This window comes from Amblyraja radiata, chromosome 6 (genome assembly GCF_010909765.2).
Source record: "Amblyraja radiata isolate CabotCenter1 chromosome 6, sAmbRad1.1.pri, whole genome shotgun sequence".
NCBI classification, from domain to species: domain Eukaryota; kingdom Metazoa; phylum Chordata; class Chondrichthyes; order Rajiformes; family Rajidae; genus Amblyraja; species Amblyraja radiata.
Window position 1 is genome coordinate 46667554 of NC_045961.1, and position 26974 is coordinate 46694527.

General features: G+C 42.4%; 2 protein-coding genes across 5 annotated transcripts in view; one reads left to right on the forward strand and one right to left on the reverse strand.

The window, feature by feature from the left end:
- Positions 1-25815, reverse strand: part of LOC116974343 (protein NPAT) — a 48115-nt gene extending 22300 nt beyond the window's left edge. Inside the window, exons 1-10 of one of the 4 annotated variants that reach the window (XM_033022694.1) lie at positions 25639-25815; positions 21416-21534; positions 12083-12143; positions 11394-11466; positions 10618-10661; positions 10099-10353; positions 9455-9536; positions 5168-5279; positions 2997-3088; positions 564-651 (exon numbers count right to left, since the gene is read on the reverse strand). In XM_033022694.1, coding sequence (XP_032878585.1) covers positions 564-651; positions 2997-3088; positions 5168-5279; positions 9455-9536; positions 10099-10353; positions 10618-10661; positions 11394-11466; positions 12083-12143; positions 21416-21534; positions 25639-25675 — 963 coding nt within the window. In that variant the 5' untranslated portion in view covers positions 25676-25815. Of the gene's footprint in view, positions 1-563; positions 652-2996; positions 3089-5167; positions 5280-9454; positions 9537-10098; positions 10354-10617; positions 10662-11393; positions 11467-12082; positions 12144-21415; positions 21535-25638 lie in introns of those variants that run through there. The other 3 variants (XM_033022693.1, XM_033022696.1, XM_033022695.1) reach the window with 3 other exon arrangements.
- Positions 25816-26104: 289 nt separating this feature from the next.
- Positions 26105-26974, forward strand: part of atm (ATM serine/threonine kinase) — a 183993-nt gene continuing 183123 nt past the window's right edge. Inside the window, 1 exon segment of the mRNA XM_033023432.1 lies at positions 26105-26274. The gene's annotated coding sequence lies outside the window, so the exon portion shown is untranslated.

Here is a 26974-nt window from a genome sequence, read left to right on the forward strand (position 1 = left end):
AGAAGAAATGATAGTCAAGGAATGTTTCCTTGTTTTATGTTTTCTCTCGCTCTAGCATTTTCACAATATTCCCTATTTACACTCAAAATCAGGCTGCTCAGTGGCAAGTGCGATATTTCTGCAGATTGGTTCCTTGATCAATCATTCTGAAGAACTCTTATCAAAATGGCACTGCGGGCATTCTTCAATTAAATTTAAATCCAACATTTTTGAGGAGGAAACTAAAGGAACCTTTCACAACTCCAGTGGAATATGGATTAGTAAATTGAATTTCAAAAGCTAAATCTAATTTCCAATCACGATGAAAATTTCACTGCAATTTATAAATTGCAGCATCAAACTGTTTTTTCCCCCCAAAGAGAACTTGCCCATTATTTTTATTGAAAGATCTTGCAAGCAATGTCCTTGATTCTATTCTTGCGTTTGCAAGCACAATGTCACATCTCATACACTAAATCTAATTTATTCAATATAATTAAAGACAGGAATAATTAGTTTATTTAATTGATCAACAATTGTGTTACATAAAATAATCAGAAGTATGTGGCAAACATGAACATTACCCCGAGGCCTAGGATTTCATCAATGGACTGATCCGGTAATGTACTACTACTGTCAGATGGCTTTGTAGGATGTCCAGCACAAGACTCACTATAAAGAGAAAACAAAAAGTTGCATTTAAAAGAAAATTGAAAGGCGATACATGATCTGCATCTGATTGTTTGGTATGGCTTACTTTATCAGACTATATACAAATGAGTTGGATAAATTATACAGATTTGAAATGAAATGTTTCTAGATACGAGGAGGTCTACTAAACTTCTGTAACCAAAACATATTTTTAATATTGTGTTACATTATATTGATTATACAACACAAAGTTGTGTTTTTTTTTGGATAACACGTGCTGGTACAATGTATCAACACCTGGAAAAGAATTGGAAAACTAGATTTAAACTTTTAGAATATTACAAAAACGATTAGTTAAGTTTAAAAAAATAAAATGTATGCATTAAATTAGATAGACCCTTAAACTGCTTAAGCAACTTATAATAATAATAATAATAATAATAATAATAATAAATTTTATTTATGGGCGCCTTTCAAAAGTCTCAAGGACACCTTACAGAATTTAACAAGAGTAAAAAACATATAATCGGAGTAAAATAAATAATAAAGACATCACCAGTACACAAATTAAGGACAGAATTCGATCCAAAGACAAAAAAAATCAAAAACACAATGTGAAGAGAGAGCAGCGGCAGCTAAACCGCGCCAGCGTACACTCTCCCTTCCGACAGCCATCTTGGACACAAACTAAAATAATCACTTACACACAAAAATCATCCCCCCACAATGGTTACCACTGTGGGGGAAGGCACAATGTCCAGTCCCCATCCCCAGTTCTCCCAAAGTCAGGCCTATTGAGGCCTCCGCTATAGCCTCTACGGAGGTCCGATGTTCCTGGCCGTTCTCGCCGGGTGCTGTTGTCCCGGCGTCGGGAGAGTCCTCTCAGCGGCTGGGCCTCCTGGAACGGCCGCTTCCTTACCGGGGGCCGCGGCTTCCGAAGCCGACAAGGCCACGCCGGTTTGGAGCTCCCAGGCTCCCGATGTTGAAGTCGGCGCCGCCCGCTCCGCTCAGCAGACCCGCAGCCAGGAGGCGTTGAACTCGGCGGTCACAGCTCACCGGAGCTCCAGTGCGTCGATCCAGCGCGGTGACCCAGGCAAGGCATCGCCCGCTCCGCTCCGCGATGGTGCTCCAGCACTGTGCCGCCACCGAAGCCGAGGTGCTGGGCGGTCCCCGCCAGCAAACGGCGCTCCACGCCCGCTGGTAGGCCACGAGGACGGGTCAGCCCGGAGAAAAAGCTGCCTCACCGACCAGGTAGGGACCTAGAAATATAGTTACCCCCTACCACCCACATTAAAAAGTCTATCTCTCCCACAAAAGCACAGGACTTACTAGAACTACAAAAAAAAAAAAAAAAGTGAATTAAACGGACGGCTGCTGGTTAGCAGCCGTTCCCCAAGATCGCTCCTCCTGACAGGAGAACAATGCATTATAGACATCAACAGCAAGTTACGATGTGCGTACCAGCTCTTTCTACAAAGCACTGGTGCAAGGCTTCTGGAAACAATCTTAAAATAACAATCTAAATACCATCAACATTATATACATTAATGTCTTAACAACCATATGAAAAGTGTTTCCACTGTATCTCTATACTTGACAATAGTGAGTACATAAGTGCACACCACGAGCGAGCTCACGAGTACTCCAAGCCAGGCCCTATTAAGGAGTCCTCAGCACGCAGAGTAAAGGCGCAAGACCCGTCGCTATTAGCTGACGCCCGTGTCAGTGAATTCCCGACAAGCAGAAGGGCGTGAGACTCGACTAATTTAATTATTTACTAACCCATGTAGTGTATTTCACTACACTGTAATAAACTTAGTTTCCTTGCTACCTTGAAGTGAACTTTCTCCACAATGGATCTGAATCTTTGAAACCTGCTTGCATCATTACATTTTGGCGTAGTCAGCAAGATTCATTGAAAAGGACGAGAAAGACTAAAGAGCTGAAACCCAAGACCTTTCAAGTCCCAGAGTGGACAGACTTGTTTAGAAACCCACCCCATAGTCCATAGTCTGATAACCATTTGATTCTGTATATCAGGAAAGGTTTATTCAGAAACCCGACCAGTTAAGATGGGCTGAATTGTTCGTCTATGCTGTACAACTCAATTAAAAAATAATTGGCTATTTAAATTCTAACATTCAATAATTTAATGATTACATTTGCAATGAAATGTGTAATCTGCATATTCAAACAATGCTTCAAGATTACAAATAATTTTTCAGAGTGTTTTAATTTTGTAACTATAATTCTGCAAGAATTGGGCAATCCCATAAAAAAAAAAACCTAGAGACAATATTGGCAGATAAAACTACATAGCAAGATAGAAATGAGAAATCCCGAACGCTGCAACAAGTTTACATTACCTGTACATAACTTTGTTAATGTTTTCCGCAAGTTTTTCTAGAAGAGATTGATCTTTCAGGATTTTCTCTCTGGCGTTTTCGATGACTCTTTGCTACAGACAAATTGGAGACTAAATATCCAACATTAAAAAATAGTCTATATAAAACGTTAAAAAAGTGGCAATTTACTGACGTGAAAGGAGTGAAACTCAAGTCTATTCACTGTTCATTTGGCATCCACGTGCATAGATAGCTAGTCATTTTTCCAAAATCCCATTCTCTACTATCCAATCCTAGTTTCTTGAAATGGTAGTGGTGGGCCTTTTTTAATTTGTTGTAAAATTTCAAACTACTTAAGACAGCATCTTGGAGCCAATCAAATACGCGTAGTTAAGCACAAGTCACAGCAGGTAAAGGACTGCATGAATCTTGCAAAACAACATTGACCCAATTGAACTTTCAATGACAGTCCGCTATCTCTTGTGATGACTTTTAGTGATGTCAACTTCTTGTTTCCAATTAGGATCATATGCAAGAACCTAGGCATTTTAGTTTCCTGTCCTTTCGATTATTTTGCCTGGATTAGGTTTAGACTGAATCAGAGATGTTGCCTGACCTGTGGAGTTACTCCAGCATTTTGGGTCTATCGTTAGGATTAAGACCAGCTGGCTGGCCATCAGAACAGTTTAGCATCTGCGTTAGGGTTTATGATATGATTCAATACAATATCATATAATCGTCATATACTTATTAAATGTCTGATCTTGTACGTGTGCATATGTGGTTGTCTTTACATCTTCGCTAAAACACTACACGGTAACAATTCAATTTTTACATATTCTGATTGACATTTCCTCCCCCCCCCCCGCTAGGCAGAGACCACCTTCACTGAACATTTTATGCTTTATTTCTCGACTTATTACTGATTAAAGTTTTTTTTTAATCAAAAGACTTTGAATTTAAAAAGACCAACTTCAACTGATGACGTCACAATGGCTCGGCTAATAGTGATCAGCTTCACTGAAGATTTCATCCTATATTTCACATTATTCGCGATTAAAAATGCCAACTTTCACAAGATTTTTACTGTTAAAATCATTCCTGCCATCTTCAACACACTTCAATACAATGTTGCGACACAGGAACACTGAACTTTTCATCTCACAGGAGGGGGAGGGCGAATTGCTATTGCAACACACAGGGCAAGTGCAATTGAAATTTTTTTTAAAGCTGACTGCTGAGGGAGGCAGGGGAGTGCTGGAATCTTACGTTCGGGAACGGCTTGAGTTGGAGGACCACGCCTCCCGTGGGGGCTAAGGGTAGGGAACGGGTGTTTTGGGGGAACAGACCCAACGGGTCTGCACTTGGTCTAGTTATTCACTAAAATGACCCATTAACAGGGGTCAAGGAAAGAGCGTTCACGTTGCGGCCCTGTTTCAACCAATCTTTCCACCACCACGCACAAGACGCACAAGAAGCGCAAGACAGACACCATTGTGCAGATGCCGAGAAGTGTGTTCAGCTCTTGCTGAACAACTTCTAATCTTGTGTGTGGACTCGATAAGAAGAAGAAGACCCATTAACATTTTCAGAGGAATCCACTAATTTGTTCAAGGTTTCAACAATCTTGCTTCCCAGTTTAAATGTTGCTACTGACCATCTTGAAAACACAATCGTGCATAATTTTCAAGATCACAAAGATTAACCCCTATCTAACAAAGGGAATAAAAATAATAAATAGACGTTATCAACTTCTCAAAACATCTTCTGCAAAGACAGTTAACATGTGAATACTTCTCTGGACACATTAATGTCATTCTGTTGGCAATGGTGTTAGATAGAATTGCTTCTGAATTTCTGTACATTATATTCTTAGTCTATCTATTCAAGCTGCAGCAATTCCATTTTAGGCAAGTAGGAAAACAACCGTTATATGGAAAAAAAGACACAAAGTGCTGAAGTAACTCAGTGGGTCAGACGGCATCCCTGGAGAATATGGTTAGGTGATCTTTGTTGTCGGGACCCTTCTTTAGACTGATACGTCCCACGAACCATTACCTATCCATGTTCTCCAGGGATGCTGCCTGACCCACTGAGTTACTCCAGCACTTGGCATCTTTTATTTGGCAAACAAGCATCTGCAATTCCTTATTTCTACACCTTTATATGACATTTATCTGGTCAACACTTACTGGAAAACTTTCACCAGCAATTTCAACTTGGCATTCTTCCACTTCATTGTATACACTTCTGGTAGCTGAATTCTGCACTGACACAAAGCCACTTCTTTTGCGAGGAGAATCACTAAAATCAAAAGGTGAAATTACTAAACCATGAAATTTGCACGGAATTGAAAACTTCTATAAGATTTCACAGAGAGGCATTAATTCACAAGACCCAGTGAATAATTTCAGCCAATTGGACAATAATAATTTAATAGTATTCAAGTCAATAATTATTAATAATAATTGTTAATAATTTCATTTGGTCTCCAGATCTGAAAATAATTTATGATTATTAAGATGTGAATCTACCCTTTGAAATACAATATTTGGCTGTTTACCAGCTGTCAAAAATGACTGGTGACAAAATTACATCTTTATGTTAACCATTAATGAAACATATTCTGTGACTTCATGTCAGCTTGGCAACAACCTTGAAAGGAGATCCACCACGTGATCTTCAAATATATATAGACTTGGCAATAGTTCAGTTAATGGAGTTAACTGACATTTATCATTAAGAGGAGAGCACACAAAGGGAAAAATCAGGATGGTTGGCAAGAAACTGGTGGGAAAGTAAAAAAGGGAAAAAACTGCAGGTACTGTTAATGTAAAAACAGAAGACAATCAGCTAAGCCACATTTGTAGGAGGAGAAACAGAATTAATTTTTCAGGTTGGTGTCAAAATGGGATTGAAGCTAAAGCAGCTTGTTAAACTGTAGGAAGAGTGGAGGACTGACATGGAAGTACATAGACAGAAGAACATTGATAAAATAATGTGGGAGCTGTGGAATGCTCAGCAGGAGCACTTGCCCAATAGATTAGGCTGGGCACATCCTCCACTCCTAGAGGAAAAATGAGAAATAAAACAGGAAAAAGATGAGCCAATATCACACGATGGATGACACACAGAATGAGAAATTAAGTAACCTGAAGTTATAGAATTCAATATCAAGTCGAGAAGGCTGTAATGTGACCAGATAGAAGACGAGATCCTGCTTCTCAAGCTTACATTGGGTATCATTGTAGTAGTATAGGAGGCCATAGTGTGATGGGTCAGAGCAAGAGTGGGATGGAAAAGTAAGATGGCATGTAACAGGAAGTTCAGATTGAACAAGAGTGCTCCGTAAAGTTGTCACCCGATCGAATTTGGTCTCTCCAATGTAGTGAAGCTCAAGTTAGTTTTCATTTGGTGTCTACATACATAGATAGCTAGTCATTTTCCAAAATCCACTGTAAAAGTTTATTAAGATTTATGAAGGCAGTATCCCAGATTAGTAGTAACTGCCTGGTGTAGGCAAAATGATTACAATAAATAATTTTGGAATACAGTAGATTGGAGGGGATTCACATGTAGCAGTACAGATTTGATACAGCTATACCCAGTCTGTTGACATCCAAGTACATCCTTAAACAGTGTGGAACCCACAAAACTACTCCCTCAAACCAACTCCCTGACTGCCTCCCTGGCAAATATTGTTCCCCATCCATGCATCACAATGCTATTGTACGGCAAAAAAAAAATCAGTAAGCTGGGGGGGAACTTCATGTCCCTTGCCATTGTTTGAGGTCAAGCAAACCTCTCTGGACCCATATGTTCAACCTTCAAGACAATAACAACCTTGATAACATTTGGAATGCAGAATTTGCGACTGTGATCATCAGAAAAATATTATGAAACGCATAACTTTGCCCTATCTACGAACATTTTGGCTTCTACACCTGATGGCAAAATTAGTGGTTTGTAGATTTACCAGCCATAAATGAAGATAACTGCTTGCTTCCACCCTACATCATTATTCTGTGTGATTTGTCACCTGCACATCAATTCTCCTATGCCCCATCTTTCCTTGTATTCTGCATCCTTCAAATTAGAAATTCATTTTGCATCTATTACCATAGTTTAGTCAGAATTGAGTGTCACCTCAACCTATTTGTAATGATCACAATCTTTTTTAATTAGTTCATCACAACAGCACTGTTTAGTTTCCCTGTGTAGCACTATGTTGAGATTCAAACCACTGCCATACTGGTCGACTAGAAAAATCTCACACCATGACCTGGTCCTTAAAGTACAATATGTTTAACACAAAACTGGATGCTACGATGACAGAAGTGAAGCAGAATTGAGATTTGCTTGGGTACAAAATTTAAACTGGAGTTAACCAAACCTAAGCCAAGCACATTAATAAACAATCCAAAATATCATTACAACCCTGGCATTCGTCCACATATTACATTTTTTTGAAGACGTGACCAAAAAGGTAGATGAGGGCAGAGCTGTTAGATGTTGTGTACATGGATTTCAGTAAGGCATTCGACAAGGTTCCACATGGTAGGCTGCTCTGGAAGGTTAGATCGCATGGGATCCAAGGAGAGATACCTGAATGGATAGCAAATTGGCTCCATGGAAGGAAGCAGAGGGTGATGGTGGAAGGTTACTTCTTGGACTGGAGGCCTGTGACTAGTGGTTCGGTACTGGGCCCGTTACGGTTTGTCATCTACATCAATGATTTGGATGAGAACATACAGGGAAAGATTAGAAAGTTTGCTGATGATACAAAAGTGAGTGATTTTGCAGATAGTGAAGATGGTTGTGAAAGATTTCAGCAGGATCTGGATCGATTGGCCAGGTGGGCGGAGGAATGGTTGGTGGAATTTATTACAGAGAAGTGTGAGATGACGCATTTTGGGATGTCGAACAAGGGCAGGACCTACACAATAAATGGTAGGCCTCTGGGTAGTGTTGTAGAGTAGAACAATTTAGGAGTACAGGTGCATGGTTCCTTGAAGGTCGTGTCGCAGGTGGATAAGGTGGTCAAAAAGGCTTTTTGCACTTTGGCCTTCATCAGAGTATTGAGTATAGAAGTTAGGAGGTCATGTTGCAGTTGTATAAGATGTTGGTGAGACCGCATTTAGAATATTGTGTTTAGTTCTGGGCAGCAGGTTATGAAAGATATTGTCAAGCTTGAAAGGGTTGAGAAAAGATTTACGAGGATGTTGCCAGGACTAGAGTGTGTGAGCTATAGGGAGAGGTCGAGTACGTTGGATCTCTATTCCATGAAGTGCAGGAGGATGAGGGATGATCTTTTAGAACAAAATCATGAGAGGAATAGATCGGGTAGATGCACAGTCCTTGCCCAGAGTAGGGGAATCGAGGACCAGAGAACATAGGTTCAAGGTGAAGGGGGAAAGATTTAATAGGAATCTGAGGGGTAACTTTTTCACACAAAGGGTGGTGGGTGTATGGAACAAGCTGCCGGGGGGGGGGTTAATTGAGGCTGGGACTATTCCATCGTTTAAGAAACAGTTAGACAGGTACATGGATAGGTCAGGTTTGGAGGGATATGGACTAAGCGCAGGCAAGTGGGACTAGTGTAGCTGGGACATTGTTGGGCAGTGTGGGCAAGTTGGGTCAAAGGGCTTGTTTCCACACTGTATCACTTCATGACTCTATGATTCTATTACGGGACAAATGGTTATATATATAATAGTGTATTTACATGTTGATGTAAAGAACTTTGGATAACTATGTATAAAGAGGCAGGCCTGCCTGTCCAGGTCTGGGAGAACTCAAAATATTTTTTTCAAAGCCAACTAACACCTGACACAAGGTTGCATACCGTCAGGCTTTGGAAAGCAATCATTCTCCTAGGTGGAGTGTGCACAAGGACTCAAAAGTACCCGGGCAGTCATGGACAACGTTTGATTCTAGTAGCATTACAATTTTCCACCTTATTCTTAGAAGTAAACTTGTAACAGAATGTGAGTATATCTTTAACCTTTAAACATCCAAATAAATTTATAATCATGCAATAAAAATCGAGTTAAACATATTAATATGACAAACAAAGATTCATTAAAATTAAACCGTTCCAGATTGTATGGAATTTAATTTCATACCACAAACTAGTGGCCATTTCGAGTTATGTTTGTATTAGTTGTTAGGATGAGTGAAGTTTTGGGTAGGAAGCCCCCATCCACAATTAGTCTCAAAAAGGGTTCTGACCCAAAACGTCACCTATCCATGTTCTCCAGAGATGCTACCTGAACCGCTGAATTACTCCAGCACTGTGATTTGTTAGATGAAAAGCAGACATTTCCAAGCAAATTAAATGGTCAAGAAATGAATGTCACTTATAATTATGAAAATATAAAGACCACTTGCGCAAAGGTGATTAGATTAGAAATGTGCAATATATCTAGTTATATATTGTGTACAATATTTAAAATGTTTTTTGCAGCTTATTAATTTACCATTTTCGTTTCCCTGGAGATATATGCTCAGATTGTAATCTTCGATCACAAGGTCCAGAAATAACAACATGAAGAGCTTCACCTTAACGAAAAAAAATATTTTTTAAAACAACAACTGTGAAACCTGCACTGCAGAATGGAGATCAAACACATTATGATTTACATTCACAGTAAATAGCCCAATGCTCTTCTTTACTTGTCGAATGGAATTTTAAACTTATCTACTGATTCATTTAAACAATTTTTGGATTGCCTGGGTGCCTGCCTGGTGATGGTGGGAGCAGACACAATAGTGCCATTCAAGAGGCTTTTAGATAGGCACATGGATATGCAAGGAATGGAGGGATATAGATTATGTGCAGCCAGATGAGATTAGTTTACCTTGGAGCCATGTTCGGCACAGATATTGCGGGACAAGTCTGTTCCTAGACTGTACTTTTTTATGTTCTATGTTAATCACAAAGTATGAACCCCACCCCACATTCTTCCACCAAGCTGATAGAGGTTTCAAACACATAAACCTTTGCAACGCACCACCACAGATTTGTTAATGGAGGAAACGTGGCTAAGCCCACGTACCTATGAAATCAAACCAAACGTGTTTCCAGCGAACTAACATTTATATTCCATAAGCACCTACTTACCAGCTGATTTAATGGCAGGATGATTTGCATCTTGCGTGTGGATTTGGCATGCATAACTGTCCAGTCTAGCTTGTGGAATGTGTGGACTGGTTCCAGAACTGTGTGCAATGACCACTGGACTTGCTGACAAAGGTGTGATAATCCTCTGCTCTGTTTCTGAAGATATTGCCAAAAGGCCAGAGTTAATCCTGGGTGTCTGCCTTGAAGAATAGTTCCCTTGGCGTCTCAATTCATTCAAAGCATTTTTTGTTCGAGCTTGTGGAAACAAAACCTGATATTACTTTTAAAGAATGGGCTTTAAATTTCCCTTGGGCAAACACGATGTAAATGTTACCAACGTAGAAAAAATAATATTTCAGTATTTAGCAGCATGGTTTACATAAATATTCCTGGCAATCATAAGTATGTTTATTTTAAACCCATAATTTGGCCCTAGAGACAGTAAAAACAGGATCGATTCTCTATCCATAACAGGCATACCTTAAATTATTTTAAATAATTATTTTTGTTAAAAGTTACCTCTTTGGTTTGCAGCAAGTGCAACAGAGCTCTGTTGCAAGCTCCTGAAAAGAAAAGAAAAAACATTTGTCACAATGCAGCAATATTAAAAAATCTAAATCTAAAGAAAAATAGTTCAGTTTTAGGTCTATTCAAGTCAATTGGAACTAGATTAGTAGCTTCATGTCAGGAAGAATATCAACTGATTCAACTAAAGGGAGACTATATCCACCAAGAGAGGCCTTTTTTTGTTACACACTGAAGCTAAAATAGATCTTCTCAGAGTGTCTGTCCTCCAGCTCAGAAATGGGGAGGTGGGGTAGGCTGAACAGATCGATTATATATTCATATTTTATATTAATCTGGAAAGTACATTTTCCAAAAACTTTTCACCACATGGACCTGGGTACAATTGCAAGATCAGGTGATTGAATGTCATCTTTAAATGTTCTTCTTGCAACCCAGTTTAATTGATCTTCATGCAGCTCCTGCTGCATGTGAGCTGCATCATAATTTGACAAGTCCATGCCAAAAATAGAGGATGATTAGTTTTGCGACATGGGACTGATGATGGAGATAGAGTAGAAAGTAGAAAGAGCTTAATACCACAAATGGTTATACTTGCAACAAAGATAACCAAAATCAACTGCATAAACAAGGAGAACAATTCTGTTTCCAGGTTAGCAAAGAATCAAGTTTTCCTCAAAACCAATTAAATAGCGGAGCCTGTAAACTTCGTAATTAATCCATTTTCAAAAGCAGTAATCAGAGTTCACAGTCCGAGAATACTTCATTACCTGATTTGAGAAAGAGTATACTCCAATTTCCTCCACAAAGATGGCAAAACAGCAGGAGCTTCTGGCATTGAATCTAAAATAAAAGTAGTGAAATGAGAAAAGGACCTCGTCATATTAAAGTACATGGCAAAATTCAGCTTTTCATTAATAAACAAGGTCATTTTCATTACTAGCATTGCTAAATTATCAGGACAGTGTCAAGGAAATTTATTAAATCAATTCCTTCGATTTAAACCAGCATCTGCAGTTCTTTCCTACACATTTAGTACAGTTTATGGTTAGGATGCAAGCAAGAGTATTAAATTAGCTTAAGTTTTTTTTGACAGTATAGAATTGACCATAGGTGCAGGTGAGAGATCATTAGGAAGAGGAATATCACAGATATTGCTTTATCTGTATAGTTGAAAAAATCAAATTCCATTGTTCATGATGCACACAGGTTCGTGCCTATTATTCAACAAGACAATATCCTTGTTATGCAGATGATCATTAGTTTTCTGATGTTTACCAGCCCTGACATTACATTTTGTTCTATTCTCAAGCATTACCCCAATCATAAGCTCTTTGCCCCAAATGTGTATTTCCCATTGACTAACAATATCACAGGCTAAATTTCTTACATTCATGTTATCTGAAATTTAGGGAAATAATACCACAATCCCCAAATTAACCCTACACATTATCCTCACCTTTTGCCTTCATAACAACATATTCATTAAGTATAGTTTTCAAGTTCTTTCCAAACAGTGACTGGTTAAAACAAAAGGAATTCAATATTAGTCAGCAATTCAACGTAAAGTTGTGTGAATTTCAATTACACTACAGCAACAATTTGCATGTGAGAAGCAGTGATTGACAGGCCTACAAAAAGGAGCAAATGAAAATCCCAAATATTAATACTCATAAGCTATAGACGAGATGAAGATAATTATCATACAATAATTTGCCATGCTCTGCGGTGCACTGGCTGAAAGGGCCTGTGTGTAAATTACATAACTTTTCAAATAGCCTGCAACTAGCCCGATAATTAAATATTAACATTTCAATAACACAAAGCATACTATCTAGCTCAATTCTATCATCATTCAGCACACACAGTTCTCACACTTTAGAATCACAATGCAAACAAAATGACACCATAAATCATTTTACACTTGTTATAGAGAGAGCACTGATAAAGCAGCAACACTCAAAAGAGGTGACCCAAATTTCCCTAAAAGTTATGTTTGCCAAACAAACTCAACTATTGAGTTTGAGGGCGGCCCTCGAGTTTGAGATCCCATTGCGGCGGCACGGTGGCGCAGAGGTAGAGTGATCGCCATTAGAGCGCCAGAGACCCGGGTTCGGTCCCGACTACAGGTGCTGTCTGTACGGAGTTTGTACCACGTGGGTTTTCTCCGAGATCTTCGGTTTCCACCCACACTCCGAAGATGTACAGGTTTGTAGGTTAATTGGCTTGGATAGTGTTAATGTGCGGGAATCGCTGGTTGGTGCAGACTCAGTGGGCCGAAGGTCCCGTTTCCACACTGTATCTCTAAACTAAACTATTAAGGGCCTGTCCCACCAGCATGCAATAGCGTGCATCTAGCGCGAACAAACGTGGTCGCTTGAGGCGTACGGCCTCGTGGGGCCGGTCCCACTTCGATCGGCGGAGGCGTATGAAGTTGTGCGGGGCTGGTCCCGACATCGCGCGGGGCTCCAAAAATCTTGCACTGTCCGAAAATCCCGCGCGACAACGGCCTGTCGGCCCGCAGCCGCATTGAGGCCGTATGCAGCGCCTCGACGTCGTACGCAGCGTCTTGACGGCGTACGCCTAGCGCGTGGCGTTGCGCGATGACATCACCGCCCGGCGTGCCGTTGTGCGATGATGTCACGGCCCGACAACGTGCAGCGTCCAAATTCAGTCGGCCTGCCTCCTGCCCAGCTGATTGGTGAGTATGATGTCGGGACCAGCCCCGCAAAACTCCATACACCTCCACGGTTGGAAGTGGGACCGGCCCCGCGAGGCCGTACGCCTCAAGCCACCACGTTTGGTCGCGCTAGACGCATGCAAACGCATGCTGGTGGGACATGCCCTTTAAGAATTATAAAGATAGTATATTTACACTACATTACACCTGAAAGTAACAAAAATATTTTTATAGGATTGTGTTTGATATAACATAATATTGTATACTATAGCTAATTCCAACTGTTTACATGTAAATTCTTGGGCCTAATCAGTAAATGACTGATATACTGAGCTTGACACTATTAACACCTGAGCTTAATAGTATCAAAGTAGATACATGTCATTTACAAATGATGCTGTCCATTTATATGGTTTCTTATCTGCATTGTTAATAAATGGATTAAAAATTTGTACACAATACAGAACAGGGAAGAGCAATGGAATAAGCTACAAAATAAAATCAGTGGCACAAAATGCGACAATAGAAACATGAAAAAGTAAGGAAAGTTATATTCCAGTGCTGAAACAACTAAAAATGTTGCAAATAGGCCACCTTAACAGGTCAACAAACCATGCATAAAAGTGATCAATAAATTCCATAGATCAATAAATCCAAGGAAAAGGCATATAAATTGGCCAGAGGAAGAGGACTGGAAGAAATTTAGAACTCAAAAGAGGACAAAGGGCTTAATTAAGAGGGGGGGGGGGGGGGAAGAAAGAGCATGGAAGAAAGCTTGCGGGGAATATAAAGACGGACTCTAAAAGCTTTAGATATGAAAAAAGGAAAAGATTAGTGAAGACAAATGTAGGTCCTTTACAATCAGAGACAGGTGAATTTATAATAGGAACCAAGGAAATGGCAGAACAGTTAAACAAGTACTTTGGTTCTAAGGAAGACACAAACAATTACCCAGAAATACTAGGGGACCGAGAATCCAGCGGGAGGGAGGAACTGAAGGGAATCCACATTAGTCAGGAAATGGTGTTAGGTAAACTGTTGAGACTTAAGCCAGATAAATCCCCAGGGCCTGAAGGTCTGCATCACAGAGTACTCAAGGAGGTGGCCCAATAAGTCATGGATGCATTGGTGATAATTGTCCAATGTTCTCTCGACTATGGATCAGTTCCCGTGGACTGGAGAGTAGCTAATGTAACCCCACTTTTTAAGACTTGGACTGAAGGCCTGTGACTAGTGGTGTGCCTCAGGGTTCGGTGCTGGGCCCGTTACGGTTTGTCATCTACATCAATGATTTGGATGAGAACATACAGGGAAAGATTAGAAAGTTTGCTGATGATACAAAAGTGAGTGATTTTGCAGATAGTGAAGATGGTTGTGAAAGATTTCAGCAGGATCTGGATCGATTGGCCAGGTGGGCGGAGGAATGGTTGGTGGAATTTAATACAGAGAAGCGTGAGGTGATGCATTTTGGGACGTCGAACAAGGGCAGGACCAACACAATAAATGGTAGGCCTTCCTGCATCTAGTTTGTCCAGTCCTTTTATAATTTTATATGTTTCTATAAGATTCCCCCTCATCCTTCCAGTAAATACAAGCCTAGTCTTTTCAATCTTTCCTCATATGACAGTCCCACCATCCCAGGGATCAATCTCGTGAACCTACGCTGCACTGCCTCAATCATAAGGATGTCCTCCCTCAAATTAGGAGACCAAAACTGTACACAATACTCCAGATGTGGTCTCACCAGAACCCTATACAAACTGCAGAAGAACCTCTTTACTCCTATACTGAACTCCTATTGTTATGAAGGCCAACATTCCATTAGCTTTCTTCACTGCCTGCTGTACCTGTAAGCCAACTTTCAGTGACCGGTGTACAAGGACGACCAGGTCTCGCTGCACCTCCCCCTTATCCTAACCTAACCCCATTGAAATAATAATCTGCCCCCTTGTTTTTGCCGCCAAAGTGGATAACCTCACATTTATCTATATTATACTGCATCTGCCACGCATCTGCCCACACACTCAACCTGTCCAGGTCACCCTGCAACCTCCAAACATCCTCTTCACAGGTCACACTGCCACCCAGCTTTGTGTCATCCGCAAACTGTCTAGTGTTGCTCCTAATTCCCTCTTCCAAATCAATAAAATATATGGTAAACAGTTGCGGCCCCAACACCGAGCCTTGCGGCACTCCACTCACCACTGCCTGCCATTCTGAAAAGGACCCGCAAACTCCTATTCTTTGCTTCCGGTCTGCCAACCAATTTTCTATCTATGTCAACACCCTTTCAAAGGCTTTCTGAAAGTCTAGATACACTACATTCACTGGCACCCCTTCATCCATTTTATTTGTCACATCCTCAAAAAATTCCAGAAGATTAGTCAAGCATGATTTCCCTTTCATAAATCCACGCTGACTTGGACTAATTATTTTACTGCTATCCAAATGCCCCATTATTACCTCTTTAATAATTGACTCCAGCATCTTTCCCACCGCCGAAGTCAGGCTAACTGGTCTATAATTCCCCGTTTTCTCTCTCGCTCCTTTCTTGAAAAGTGGGATAACATTAGCTATCCTTCAATCCACAGGAACTGATCCTGAATCTATTGAACATTAGAAAATGATTACCAATGCATCCACTATTTCTAGAGCCACCTCCCTGAGGATCCTGGGATGCAGACCATCGGGCCCAGGGGATTTATCATCCTTCAGTCCCATTAGCCAACCCAATACTATTTCTCGCCTAATGAAAATTTATTTCAGTTCCTCTATCCCCTTAGATCCTCTGTCCTCTAGTACATCTGGGAGATTGCTTGTGTCTTCCTTAGTGAAGACAGATCTGAGTACCTATTCAACTCTTCTGCCATTTCCTTGTTGCCCATAATAATTTCACCCGTGTCTGCCTTCAAGGGACCCACATTTGACTTTGCTACTCTTTTCCCCTTAACATATCTAAAGAAGCTTTTACTGTCCTTCTTTATATTCCTGGCCAGCTTCCCTTCGTACCTCATCTTTTCAGCCCGTATTGCCCATTTTGTTTCCTTCTGTTGTCCTATGAAAGTTTCCCAATCCTCTGGCTTCCGGCTACTCTTTGCTGTGTTATACATCTTTTCTTTTAGTTTTATTTTATCCCTAACTTCTCTTGTCAGCCACGGTTGCCTCCTTTTCCCCTGAGAATCTTTCTTCCTTTTTGGAATGAAATGATACTGTGTCTTCCGGATTATGCCCAGAAATTCCTGCCATTGCTGTTCCACCGTCATTCCTGCTAGGATCCCTTTCCAGTCTATCTTGGCCCCTCTCATGCCTTCATAATCCCCTATGTTCAACTGCATCACTGACACTTCCGTTTAACCTTCTCCTTCTCAAATTGCAGATTGGGCAGGGTGTGAAGAAGTGTAGTTAAGATAGCTATGGGAGTCAGTAGGTTTGTAGTAGATGTCGGTCAGTAGTCTGTTACCTGCGATGGAGACGGTGAGATCTAGAAACGGCAGGGAGATGTTGGAAATGGTCCAGGTGAATTTGAGTGCCTGAAGTCAGTGAACAATAGGTGTACAGGGTTCTGGTGAGACCACACCTGGAGTATTGTAAGCAATTCTGCATGGGTGCAGGAGGTAGCATCAATGCAGTCGTCAATGTAGCGGAGGTAGAGTTCGGGGATAGGGCAGGTATGCCTGGGACAGGGATAATTCGACGTACCCTACAAAGAGGCAGGCAAAGCTAGGGCTCATGCGAGTACCCATAGCTACGCCTTGGATTCGGAGGAAATGGGAGGAGTCAAAGGAAAAGTTGTTGAGGGTAAGGACCAGCTCTGCTAGGTGGAGGAGAGTATTGGTAAACGGAAATTGACTGATTAGGAAAAGGGGCGGTGCAACGAGACATGGGTGTTTTTGTATATCAGTCACTGAAATTAAAGGGCCTGTCCACCAGCATGCGATAGCATGCGTCTAGCTCGACCAAACGTGGTCGCTTGAGGCGTACGGCCTCGCGGGGCCGGTCCCAATTCGAACCAGAGGCGTCTGGAGTTGTGCGGAACTGGTCCTGACATCAAACTCACCAATCAGCTAGGCAGGAGGCGGGCCGACTGAATTTGGACGTCGCACGGCGTCGGGCGGTGACATAATCGCGCAACACCACGCGCTAAGCGTACGCCGTCAAGACGCTGCGTACGACGTCAAGAAGCTGCGCAAGACGTCAAGACGCTGCGTACGGCCTCAATGCGGCTGTGGCTGACAGGCCGTTGTCGCGCGGGATTTTCGGACAGTGCAGGATTTTCGGAGCCCCACGTGATGTCGAGACCAGCCTCGCACAACTCCATACGCCTCCGCCGATCGAAGTCAAGTCAAGTCAAGTCAAGTTTATTTGTCACATACACATACGAGATGTGCAGTGAAATAAAAGTGGCAATGCTCGCGGACTTTTGTGCAAAAGACAAACAACCAAACAAACTATAAACACAATCATAACACACATATTCTTTTACATAATAAATAATGAAAGGAAAAACGTTCAGTAGAGTTAGTCCCTGGTGATAGGCGTTTACAGTCCGAATGGCCTCTGGGAAGAAACTCCTTCTCAACCTGTCCGTTCTCACCGCATGGCAACGGAGGCGTTTGCCTGACCGCTGCAGCTGGAACAGTCCGTTACAGGGGTCTCCCATGATTTTATTTGCTCTGGAGTTGCACCTCCTGTTATATAGTTCCTGCAGGGGAGCGAGTGAAGTTCCCATAGTGCTTTCGGCCGAACGCACTACTCTCTGCAGAGCCTTCTTGTCCTTGGCAGAGCAATTCCCAAACCAGATGGTAATATTTCCGGACAAGATGCTTTCCACCGCCGCTGCGTAGAAGCACTGGAGGATCCTCGGAGACACTCTGAATTTCCTCAATTGCCTGAGGTGGTAAAGGCGCTGCCTTGCCTTACTCACGAGTGCTGAGGCGTGTGATGCCCATGTCATATCCTCGGAGATGTGGACTCCCAGATATTTAAAACAGTTCACCCTATCCACAGGATCCCCATTTATCCTCAATGGAGTGTACGTCCTCGGATGATGTGCCCTCCTAAAGTCCATGATCAGCTCCTTCGTTTTTTTGATGTTCAAGAGGAGGCTGTTGTCCTGGCACCAGAGTGCTAGATCAGCCACCTCCTCCCGGTAGGCCTTCTCGTCGTTGTCTGAGATTAGGCCCACCACCAGTGTCATCAGCAAACTTAATTATTGAGTTGGAGCTGAACCTAGCCACACAGTCATGTGTGTACAGGGAGTACAATAGGGGGCTGAGGATGCAACCCTGGGGCGATCCTGTGCTCAGGGTGAGGGACTTCGATGTATTCCCTCCCATCTTGACTACCTGGGGCCTGGCGGTGAGAAAGTCCAGGACCCAGGCACACAGGGAGGTGTTGAGCCCCAATTTCATTAGCTTCCCGGCCAGTCTGGTGGGGACTATCGTGTTGAAGGCTGAACTGTAGTCTATGAACAGCATCCTCACGTAGCCCCCCTTCTGGCTGTCCAGATGGGAGAGAGCGGTGTGCAAGACCTGGGAGACCGCATCGTCCGTGGGACCGGCCCCGCGAGGCCGTACGCCTCAAGCGACCACGTTTGGTCACGATAAACGCATGCTATCGCATGCTGGTGGGACAGGCCCTTAAGCATGCAGGTACAGCAGGCAGTGAAGAAACCTAATGGCATGTTGGCCTTCATTGCAAGAGGATTTGAGTTTAGGAGCAAGGATGTCCTACTGCAGTTGTACAGGGTTCTGGTGAGACCACACCTGGAGTATTGTAAGCAATTTTAGTCTCCTGATTTGAGGATGGGCATTATTGCTATTGAGGGAGTGAAGTGTAGGTTCACCAGATTAATTCTAGGATGGCGGGACTGACAAATGATGAAAGAATGGGTCTACTGGGCTTGGGCCAGATTGGGCCAACTAGAACAAGATTTTGTATTCACTGGAATTTAGAAGGATGAGAGAGAATCTTATAGAAACATATAAAATTCTTAAAGGATGGGACAGGCTAGATGCAGGGTCATTTTTCCAGATGTTGGGGGAGTCCAGAACCGGGGGTCACAGTTTAAGATAAAGGTGTAGGTCATTTAGGACTGAGTTGAGGAAAAACCTTCACCCAGAGTGTTGTGAATCTGTGGAAATCTCTGTCACAGGAGGCAGTGGAGGTCAATTCACTGGATGTTTTCAAGAGAGTTAGTTTTAGCTCTTAGGGTTAAAGGTATCGGGGATATGGGGAAAAAGCAGGAATGGGGTACTGATTTTAGATGATCAGCCATGATCATATTGAATGGCGGTGCTGGCTCGAAGGGCTGAATGGCCAACTCCTGCACCTATTTTTCTATGAAATAGAAGTCACAACTCAAAGATCGACAACAGCAACAACGATGAGTCGGCCTACAGGGAGGAGGTCCAGCACTTAGCAGCATGGTGCGCTGACAACAACCTGGCCCTTAACTCCAAGAAGACCAAGGAGCTCATTGTAGACTTCAGGAAGTCCAAAGCAAGCGTTGTCTGCGGAGGGCGCTCAGCATCGCCAAGGACTGCTCTCACTCCAACCATGGACTGTTTACCCTCCTACCATCCGGGAGGCGCTACAGGTCTCTCCGTTGCTGGACCAGCAGGTCCAGGAACAGCTTCTTCCCGGCGGCTGTCACTCTACTCAACAACGTACCTCGGTGACTGCCAATCACCCTCCCCCCGGACACTCCTCCCACAGGAAAAACACTATGTCTGTATATATGCTAATGTAAATATTTATTCAAATCATATGCTATGTCGCTCTTCCAGGGAGATGCTAAATGCATTTCGTTGTCTCTGTACTGTACACGGACAATGACAATTAAAGTTGAATCTGAATCTGAATCTGAATCATGTCATGCGAAGGAATTGTCAAATTGTATTTTTGCTGTAAATAGAACAGGGAATTTTGTTCTGGTCACCAATCAAAAATACATTGAAATGTTGAAAAACGTTCTGCACAATGATATGTGGTTAATCATCATTATCAGTGCACTCCACCATGCAAAAACTGGGCTAAAATGTGGCCATTGACCTTCAGATAAGGATTAAAAACATTTACAATATTATTTAAAATTAAAATACGTCCAATCAAAATAGGCAAGATGTAATTTTAGGACGTATATTTCTTCGCAAGTATGAATGAGGTTGTTATAGAACTGGAAAGACTGGACACCTGAATAACATGATATCTGCATTACAAACCACTGCCCACTGGGAATGGGGAGCAGACCAATCTTTCAACGGTTCGATGCAATCTACTTCCACCTGTATAAGTCATAGCTTTACTCATTATCTCCAGGGATTGTGGCATGATGCAATCTTATGTCGCCACTCATTTAGATGGCACAGTCATTACATGGGAAGTTTGACCATTAAGCTCATGGGCAGAATGAATTCCCATCCAATACGAGTCCATCGGGTATTGCCACCGTGGTGGCTGCCTCGCTAACGGTCTGTCAGTCTGTTTTTATTCTTTTAAGAACGTTTTAAAAGTATGATTTAGTGTTTTATGGGGGGGGGTGGGTGGAAATCGAGGGAAACTTTTATCAGTCACTACCTCGACGGAGATGTGATTTTTCTCCGTGTCGCATCTCCGTCCCCCCTACGGCCTACAACGTGGAGTGGGTGTGGCCTTTCCTGGAGACCGGCCCAGAGCTTTAACATCGGGAGCTGCAATCCTTTGCCGAGGGTCGCCAGCAGAGCACCGACCGCGGGGTCTGTGGACTTTAACACCCCGACGCCGGAGTTTCAATTATCCCAACAAGAAGGTTAGAACAGCGGACCGTCGGCAACAGCAATGCGGAGGGTTTAAAGGCCCCGACCATGGGTGAACAAAGGAGGAAGTTGACTGAACTTTATTGCCTTCCATCACAGTGAGGAATGTGGATTCCACTGTGGTGGATTTTTATGTTAAATTTTATTTTATGTGGCTGTGTGTTTTGTTGTTTTTCACTTAGTATGGCTGTATGGTAACTCAAATTTCACTGTACCTTAGTTAGTTAAGTGACAATAAACGCGAACTTGAACTTGATAAAGATATTGTCACAATAGTTTTGCCACAATCCAAAGAAATTTACAGCACATAACATACCAGTAAACAAGCAGGGACCACCCCATCGTCAGTACTGTGTTCAGCATACTCCTTTAGATCATGGCTTTCCAGTATTAAGGCTCTGCAAGTATTAGAAAGCTTTTCCTGCTGCAGATATCCTAAACACAAACATAATAAACAGAATTGAAGTTGCTCACTAACATATGCAGAAAGTGAGAGGGTAATAGCCACATGTATGCTGTGACACACTAACATTACAATGGTTAAATCATCCAAGGGTTTTAGAATTAATATCTCAAAGCAATTGCAGAGGAAATTAAGATTAAATATTGTTTTTAGAAATTTATCCATTTAATTGCTTTGTAGGAAAAAAAATTTCATCTACGAGTTGGTTAAATCAAGCTTTAGCAAATGTTCTTGTATGTAAGAAAGTCTCACTCCTAAAACTCAATGGAATAAAAGTAATCAAATTATTACTCGTCAGAAAATATTGACACATTGGGCTGATGACATTCAGATGGGGGGGGGGGGGTGAATGGGGGAAAGAAGCGAGAAGCTGCACCAAGTTAAACATACAGCAGGAATTTAGTATCTACTTGACCCCAAACCAACACTATTTGTTATATAAACCAGTCACATATCAACAGGTTGGTGCTCCAACAGATCATGCACCATACATCTAAACTGATCTCCTTTCCGCCACACTTCCGGCTACAGCAGACTACACCTGGTGGACACAAAATGCTGGAGTAATTCAGTGGGTCAGTTGTGTAGGAAGGAACTGCCGATGCTGGTTTACACGGAAGATAGACACAAAATGCTGGAGTAATTCAGCAGGACAGGCAGCATCTCTGGAGAAGGAATGGGTGACGTTTTGGGATAAACCTATAGATTTCACCTGGTTTCCTGATGGCATTTCCATGATGGCACAGCTTGGGAAAACTGACTTTATGGTTGAGAAAGAAGAAACTTCCACATAACATTTCTGATTGTATACCTATCATTCAAAGGGACTTCCTGGCATCAATCTTGGACTTGCATAGATTCACAATAAGCCTTATGCAAGGGCATCCAAGCCCTAACCCTTTACATCTGAGAGGCATTAGCAAAACGTAGCATGACCTCAGCAGTGAGCAAGTCTTCGGCAGTGTAAAGTCGTGATAGTTTGTGACAGGAGGCAATTCTTTGCCACAGAAGGCGGGGAGGCCAAGTCAGTGGATATTTTTAAGGCAGGGATAGATATATTCTTGATTAGTACAGGTGTCAGAGACATACAGGAGAGAAGGCCGGAGAATGGAGTTTGGAGGGAGAGATAGATCAGCCATGATTGAATGGCGGAGTAAACTTGATGGGACGAATGGTCTAATTCTACTCCCATCATTTATGATAAATCTCAGGTTGGAGCTTTGTTGCTAATTAAGACCCAAGAGAGTGTTTCTAAATTTACCAAATCAATATTTCCCTACATTTTTAAAAAGTTTGAAAAATAAGAACATTTAGAAAGTCAGAAATGATTGGTGTCTACCTTTCCTATAAATTAACATCTGCAGTTCCTTTTTATTACAAGTTGAATTGGATTTTGACAAATGATGCTGATGACATTCAATAGCCTTTGCAATCAGTCTAGGTAAGCTTAGAATCTAATTATTCAATTCCACGTGTTATGCTGATGCAAACTCTGAACAGTGAAACATTGCTACTTGTTTCACGATCACCAGAACACATTGACCATAATGTACATTCAAATAAAGGTATTTTTATTTAGTATTATAACATCACGCGTCATGAATTAATAGTATTGCAAATATTATGAACATTAAAACAGTACGTTTAGGTAGAATTTCTATCAGCATATATAAATACAAAACCTAAACCACTAATTAGCACAAGCCTTTGAACAAGCTACTGGAAATTCACCATACAAGTACTGCTTTGTAAATATGCATAGAATTAGCACTCCAAGCTGTCTGCAAATGTTAATGCAATCACTAAAACAAATGCACAAAATAATAATACGACAAACATAACATATGACTGTGACACACTTTTCGATACAATTCTCTGCAAACAAAATACCTCAAACCACGGTCACTGTTGTTTAGTTAGTAACCTTTTGCCTCATAAATGCACAATGAACTCAGATTCTGGATGTAGACCCTATTGAAGAGATATTAATAAGCAGATCACCCAGGCTGTCAGTGCAAGATTAAGAGCTCTCCATTTTCAACTATACTAGCTTGTAGATGAGAAGCTGGGGTATCTTCATTCTTCAACTCAATTTACAGCCTTTATTTGTGTACGACGATTCCCTGTGGGTAAGTTGAAACGTTGTTTTTGTTTATTAATCTGCAGAGCACCAAGTCGCAGATAGACAACATAAGATGGAGTAACTCAGCAGGTTGGGCCAGGCAGCAGCTCTGGAGAGAAGGAATAGGTGATGTTTTGGGTCGAGACCCTTCTTGTCCTTTTCTCCAGAGATGCTGTCTGTCCCGCTGAGTTACTCTGGCTTTTTCTCTCTCCTCGTGGGTTTAAACCAGCATCTGCAGTTCCTTCCCACACGCTTCAACACTACAAGAGAGCCCGGTGTGGGGACTCGACCCAGTCGAGGGACGGCCGCTTCTTGTTCAGGCTTCAGGAAGCCTGTACAATGGAGAGGTACGAGGCTGCCATGGTCCTTGTGATAAGGCCGAATTAAGTTAAAAATATAAGATATTAAAGTGGTTCCTGGGCTAGCTTACAGCTTATATTTAGTCTCAAATTAGGCTTGCCTCAGGTTGCGGTGTGTGAGATAATGAATACTATAACATTTGTCTCCCAAGTGGTGAGTGAGGAAGCAGAGAAGGAGCTAGATCTCTTTGATGTATTTGAGAGGTAAAATGTCTTACACCAAGTGTCCGATGTTTATGAGAGAGGAAGTGACAGAGAGGAAACTAGATTCAAGGGGCAATACCAAATGGCCAATGTTTTTAATATATCTTGTACCGTGACAAAATGCCTTTGATGTGATGCATTCTGTAGAAACCTTTATTTTCCTGTACTAATACTGATCATAACTAATGTCTGTGGAATGTGCTAAGGTGACAAAAAAAACACTATATAATACGATATAATTCTGTTGTTCAGAGAAGTGGACTGAGGACAGTGAAGTGTCTATATTGGTCACTTGACTAGAGTTCTTCCTCCCATCCATCGGCCAATAATAAGTAAAATTTTGAACTGGTCTACCAAACGTTTGTGTTGTCTGTTTATTAAGAAGCAAACCTATTAAGTTGTTATAAAAGTAACTTTTTTTTCATTTGGAGCACTCGGGAATGCCATGGGCTATCATAACGTTACGGGTCACGGGTGCAACAAAGCTGGATTCATGCTGACCGAGTCTGATTTATCAACAGAGATCGACATCTGCCTGTCCGCTGTTAAAGAGTTCCCACGGTAGACTCACGATACACTTAGGTAAACACACAGGCCACTACGTTCTTACAACGAGTTAAAATGTTTCAATTCTTAACCACAAGAGTAAATTTGACTCGTGGAAAACTTTAAACATGTTTGATTTTTTTCAAGAGTTGACAAGTTTCACGGGTACCTGCCGTTAGCGCCACGAATCTCTAAGATGTGTCCACGAGTTCCGACGTTACAGCTACGTTAATCGTACGTTATTACCACGAGTTTTAACTCGGGGTACCTCGTGTGTCAACTCGCACCGTGAGACAGGGGTTTAACTTCAAGGTGCATAATTTAATTACTTAACTCCACAGCAATGTTGACATTTGGTTCATTAAAATGTTTATTTATCTGATCTATCGTGAGCATCGAGATATTGACTATTCCACCAAATACCGAATATTTGGAACACCATTCCAAATACAATTCTTAAAAATATGCCGATTTAAGGAGCCAAGGAACTGTTTAATGTTGGTTAAAAAAAGATTGAAACTGCTGAAGTAACTCAGTGAGTCAAGCATCATCTCTGGAGAACATGGACAGGTGACATTTCGGGTCAGGACCCTCCTTCAGACCCAGATGCTGTTTGACCCCTTGAGTTACCCCTCCACTTTCTGTGTAAAACTAAATTGCAGTTATAATACATATAACTGATCTTATAAGAATAATTTAATTTGCGTTAAAAAGTGATGGGGAACAGCTATCACGGGGTCAGGAGGCTGTCAGTCACCGTGGAAGATGATCAACACCGTGGCCTTCCAGCCCTTCAGCATTTGCAGACAGGACTGAGGTCGTCTCGCATTCATTCACTCACTCACCCAAGACGAGTCTCGCTATGTCGGAAGGCAGCAGCATTATTATCCCGCGTGTAGACGGGGGTGGGGGGAGCGGCCAGGCTTCACACCAGAGCCGCCCGGGGAAGAGCGCTCGCCATCCAAATCCAAATCCAGCTCCAGCCCAGCACCGAAAATGGCGCGTAAAAACAACGTTGCGTTTGTCCTGGCGGCGCATCCGGCGGAAGGAGGCGCTCGGGGTGCCTTGTGGGAATTGCAGTCCTGCGTTGTCAATGGAGCGGTGGGTGGGTGATACGGACTACAGATCCCAGGGGGGCTGCGCGGCGCGGGTGAGGAGGACTACAGATCTCAGGGGGCTGCGCGGGTGATGCAGACTACAGATCCCAGGGGGCTGTGCGGGGGATGCGGACTACAGATCCCAGGGGGCTGTGCGGGGGTTGCGGACTACAGATCCCAGGGTGCTGTGCGGGTAATGCGGACTACAGATCCCAGGGGGCAGCGCGGGTACCGGCCGGGCCGGAGAGCGGCGGCTTCTTCTTCACTCACACACACAAGGCAGAGAATTATCGCCGTGCTCGCCCGGGGACGCTTCCTCCATTTAGAAACTAGCGAACAACAGATTAAAACAAAACACATTGGCGGCAAGTCAGATCATAAAAGGTGCGTCGAATGGACAGCTAAAGGAAGACGAGGACAGACAACATTTTGGGTCAGACTTTTCATTCCGAAGAAGCATGATTATGATACGCGACCTAAAACCATGCCCTCCCTCCATTCCCTCCTGTGATGCTGCCTGACCCGCCGAGCTGCTCCAGCAATTGTTTTGCACGAGTTTAGTGAAGTTTAGACGGGATCCTGTTGCTGCGACCCCACCGTGTCAATTACCCCAGGGCCAGGGCCCGCAGCGACCGGTGGGTGGCCCAACAAGTTTTGTTTTGGGTTAGTTATCTAAAATTGAAGACTTGTGAAGGAACTGGTAGATAGATACATAAAGCTGGAGCAACTCAGCGGGTCAGGCAGCATCTGGAGAAAAGGAATAGGTGACGTTTCGGGTGGAGACCCTTCTTTAGACTGAGAGTCAGGGGAGAAGGAATCGAGATTATGAAACGGTACATAGAACGAATTAAAGTAAGACATGCAAAAAGGTAGATCAAAGCCAGCAACGACGATCAAGGAAAGGGGGAATCCACAATGGTCCATTGTAGGATGTGGGGAAGGTGATAATGAGGAATACAAACTGAAACTCAGCAGGACGACAGTGAAACTAGTACGACGACTAGGGTTGGGGAGGAATGGAGGAACTCAGCAGGTCATGCAGAATTTCCAGCAAAAAAACATACTAAATGCTAGAGTAATTCAG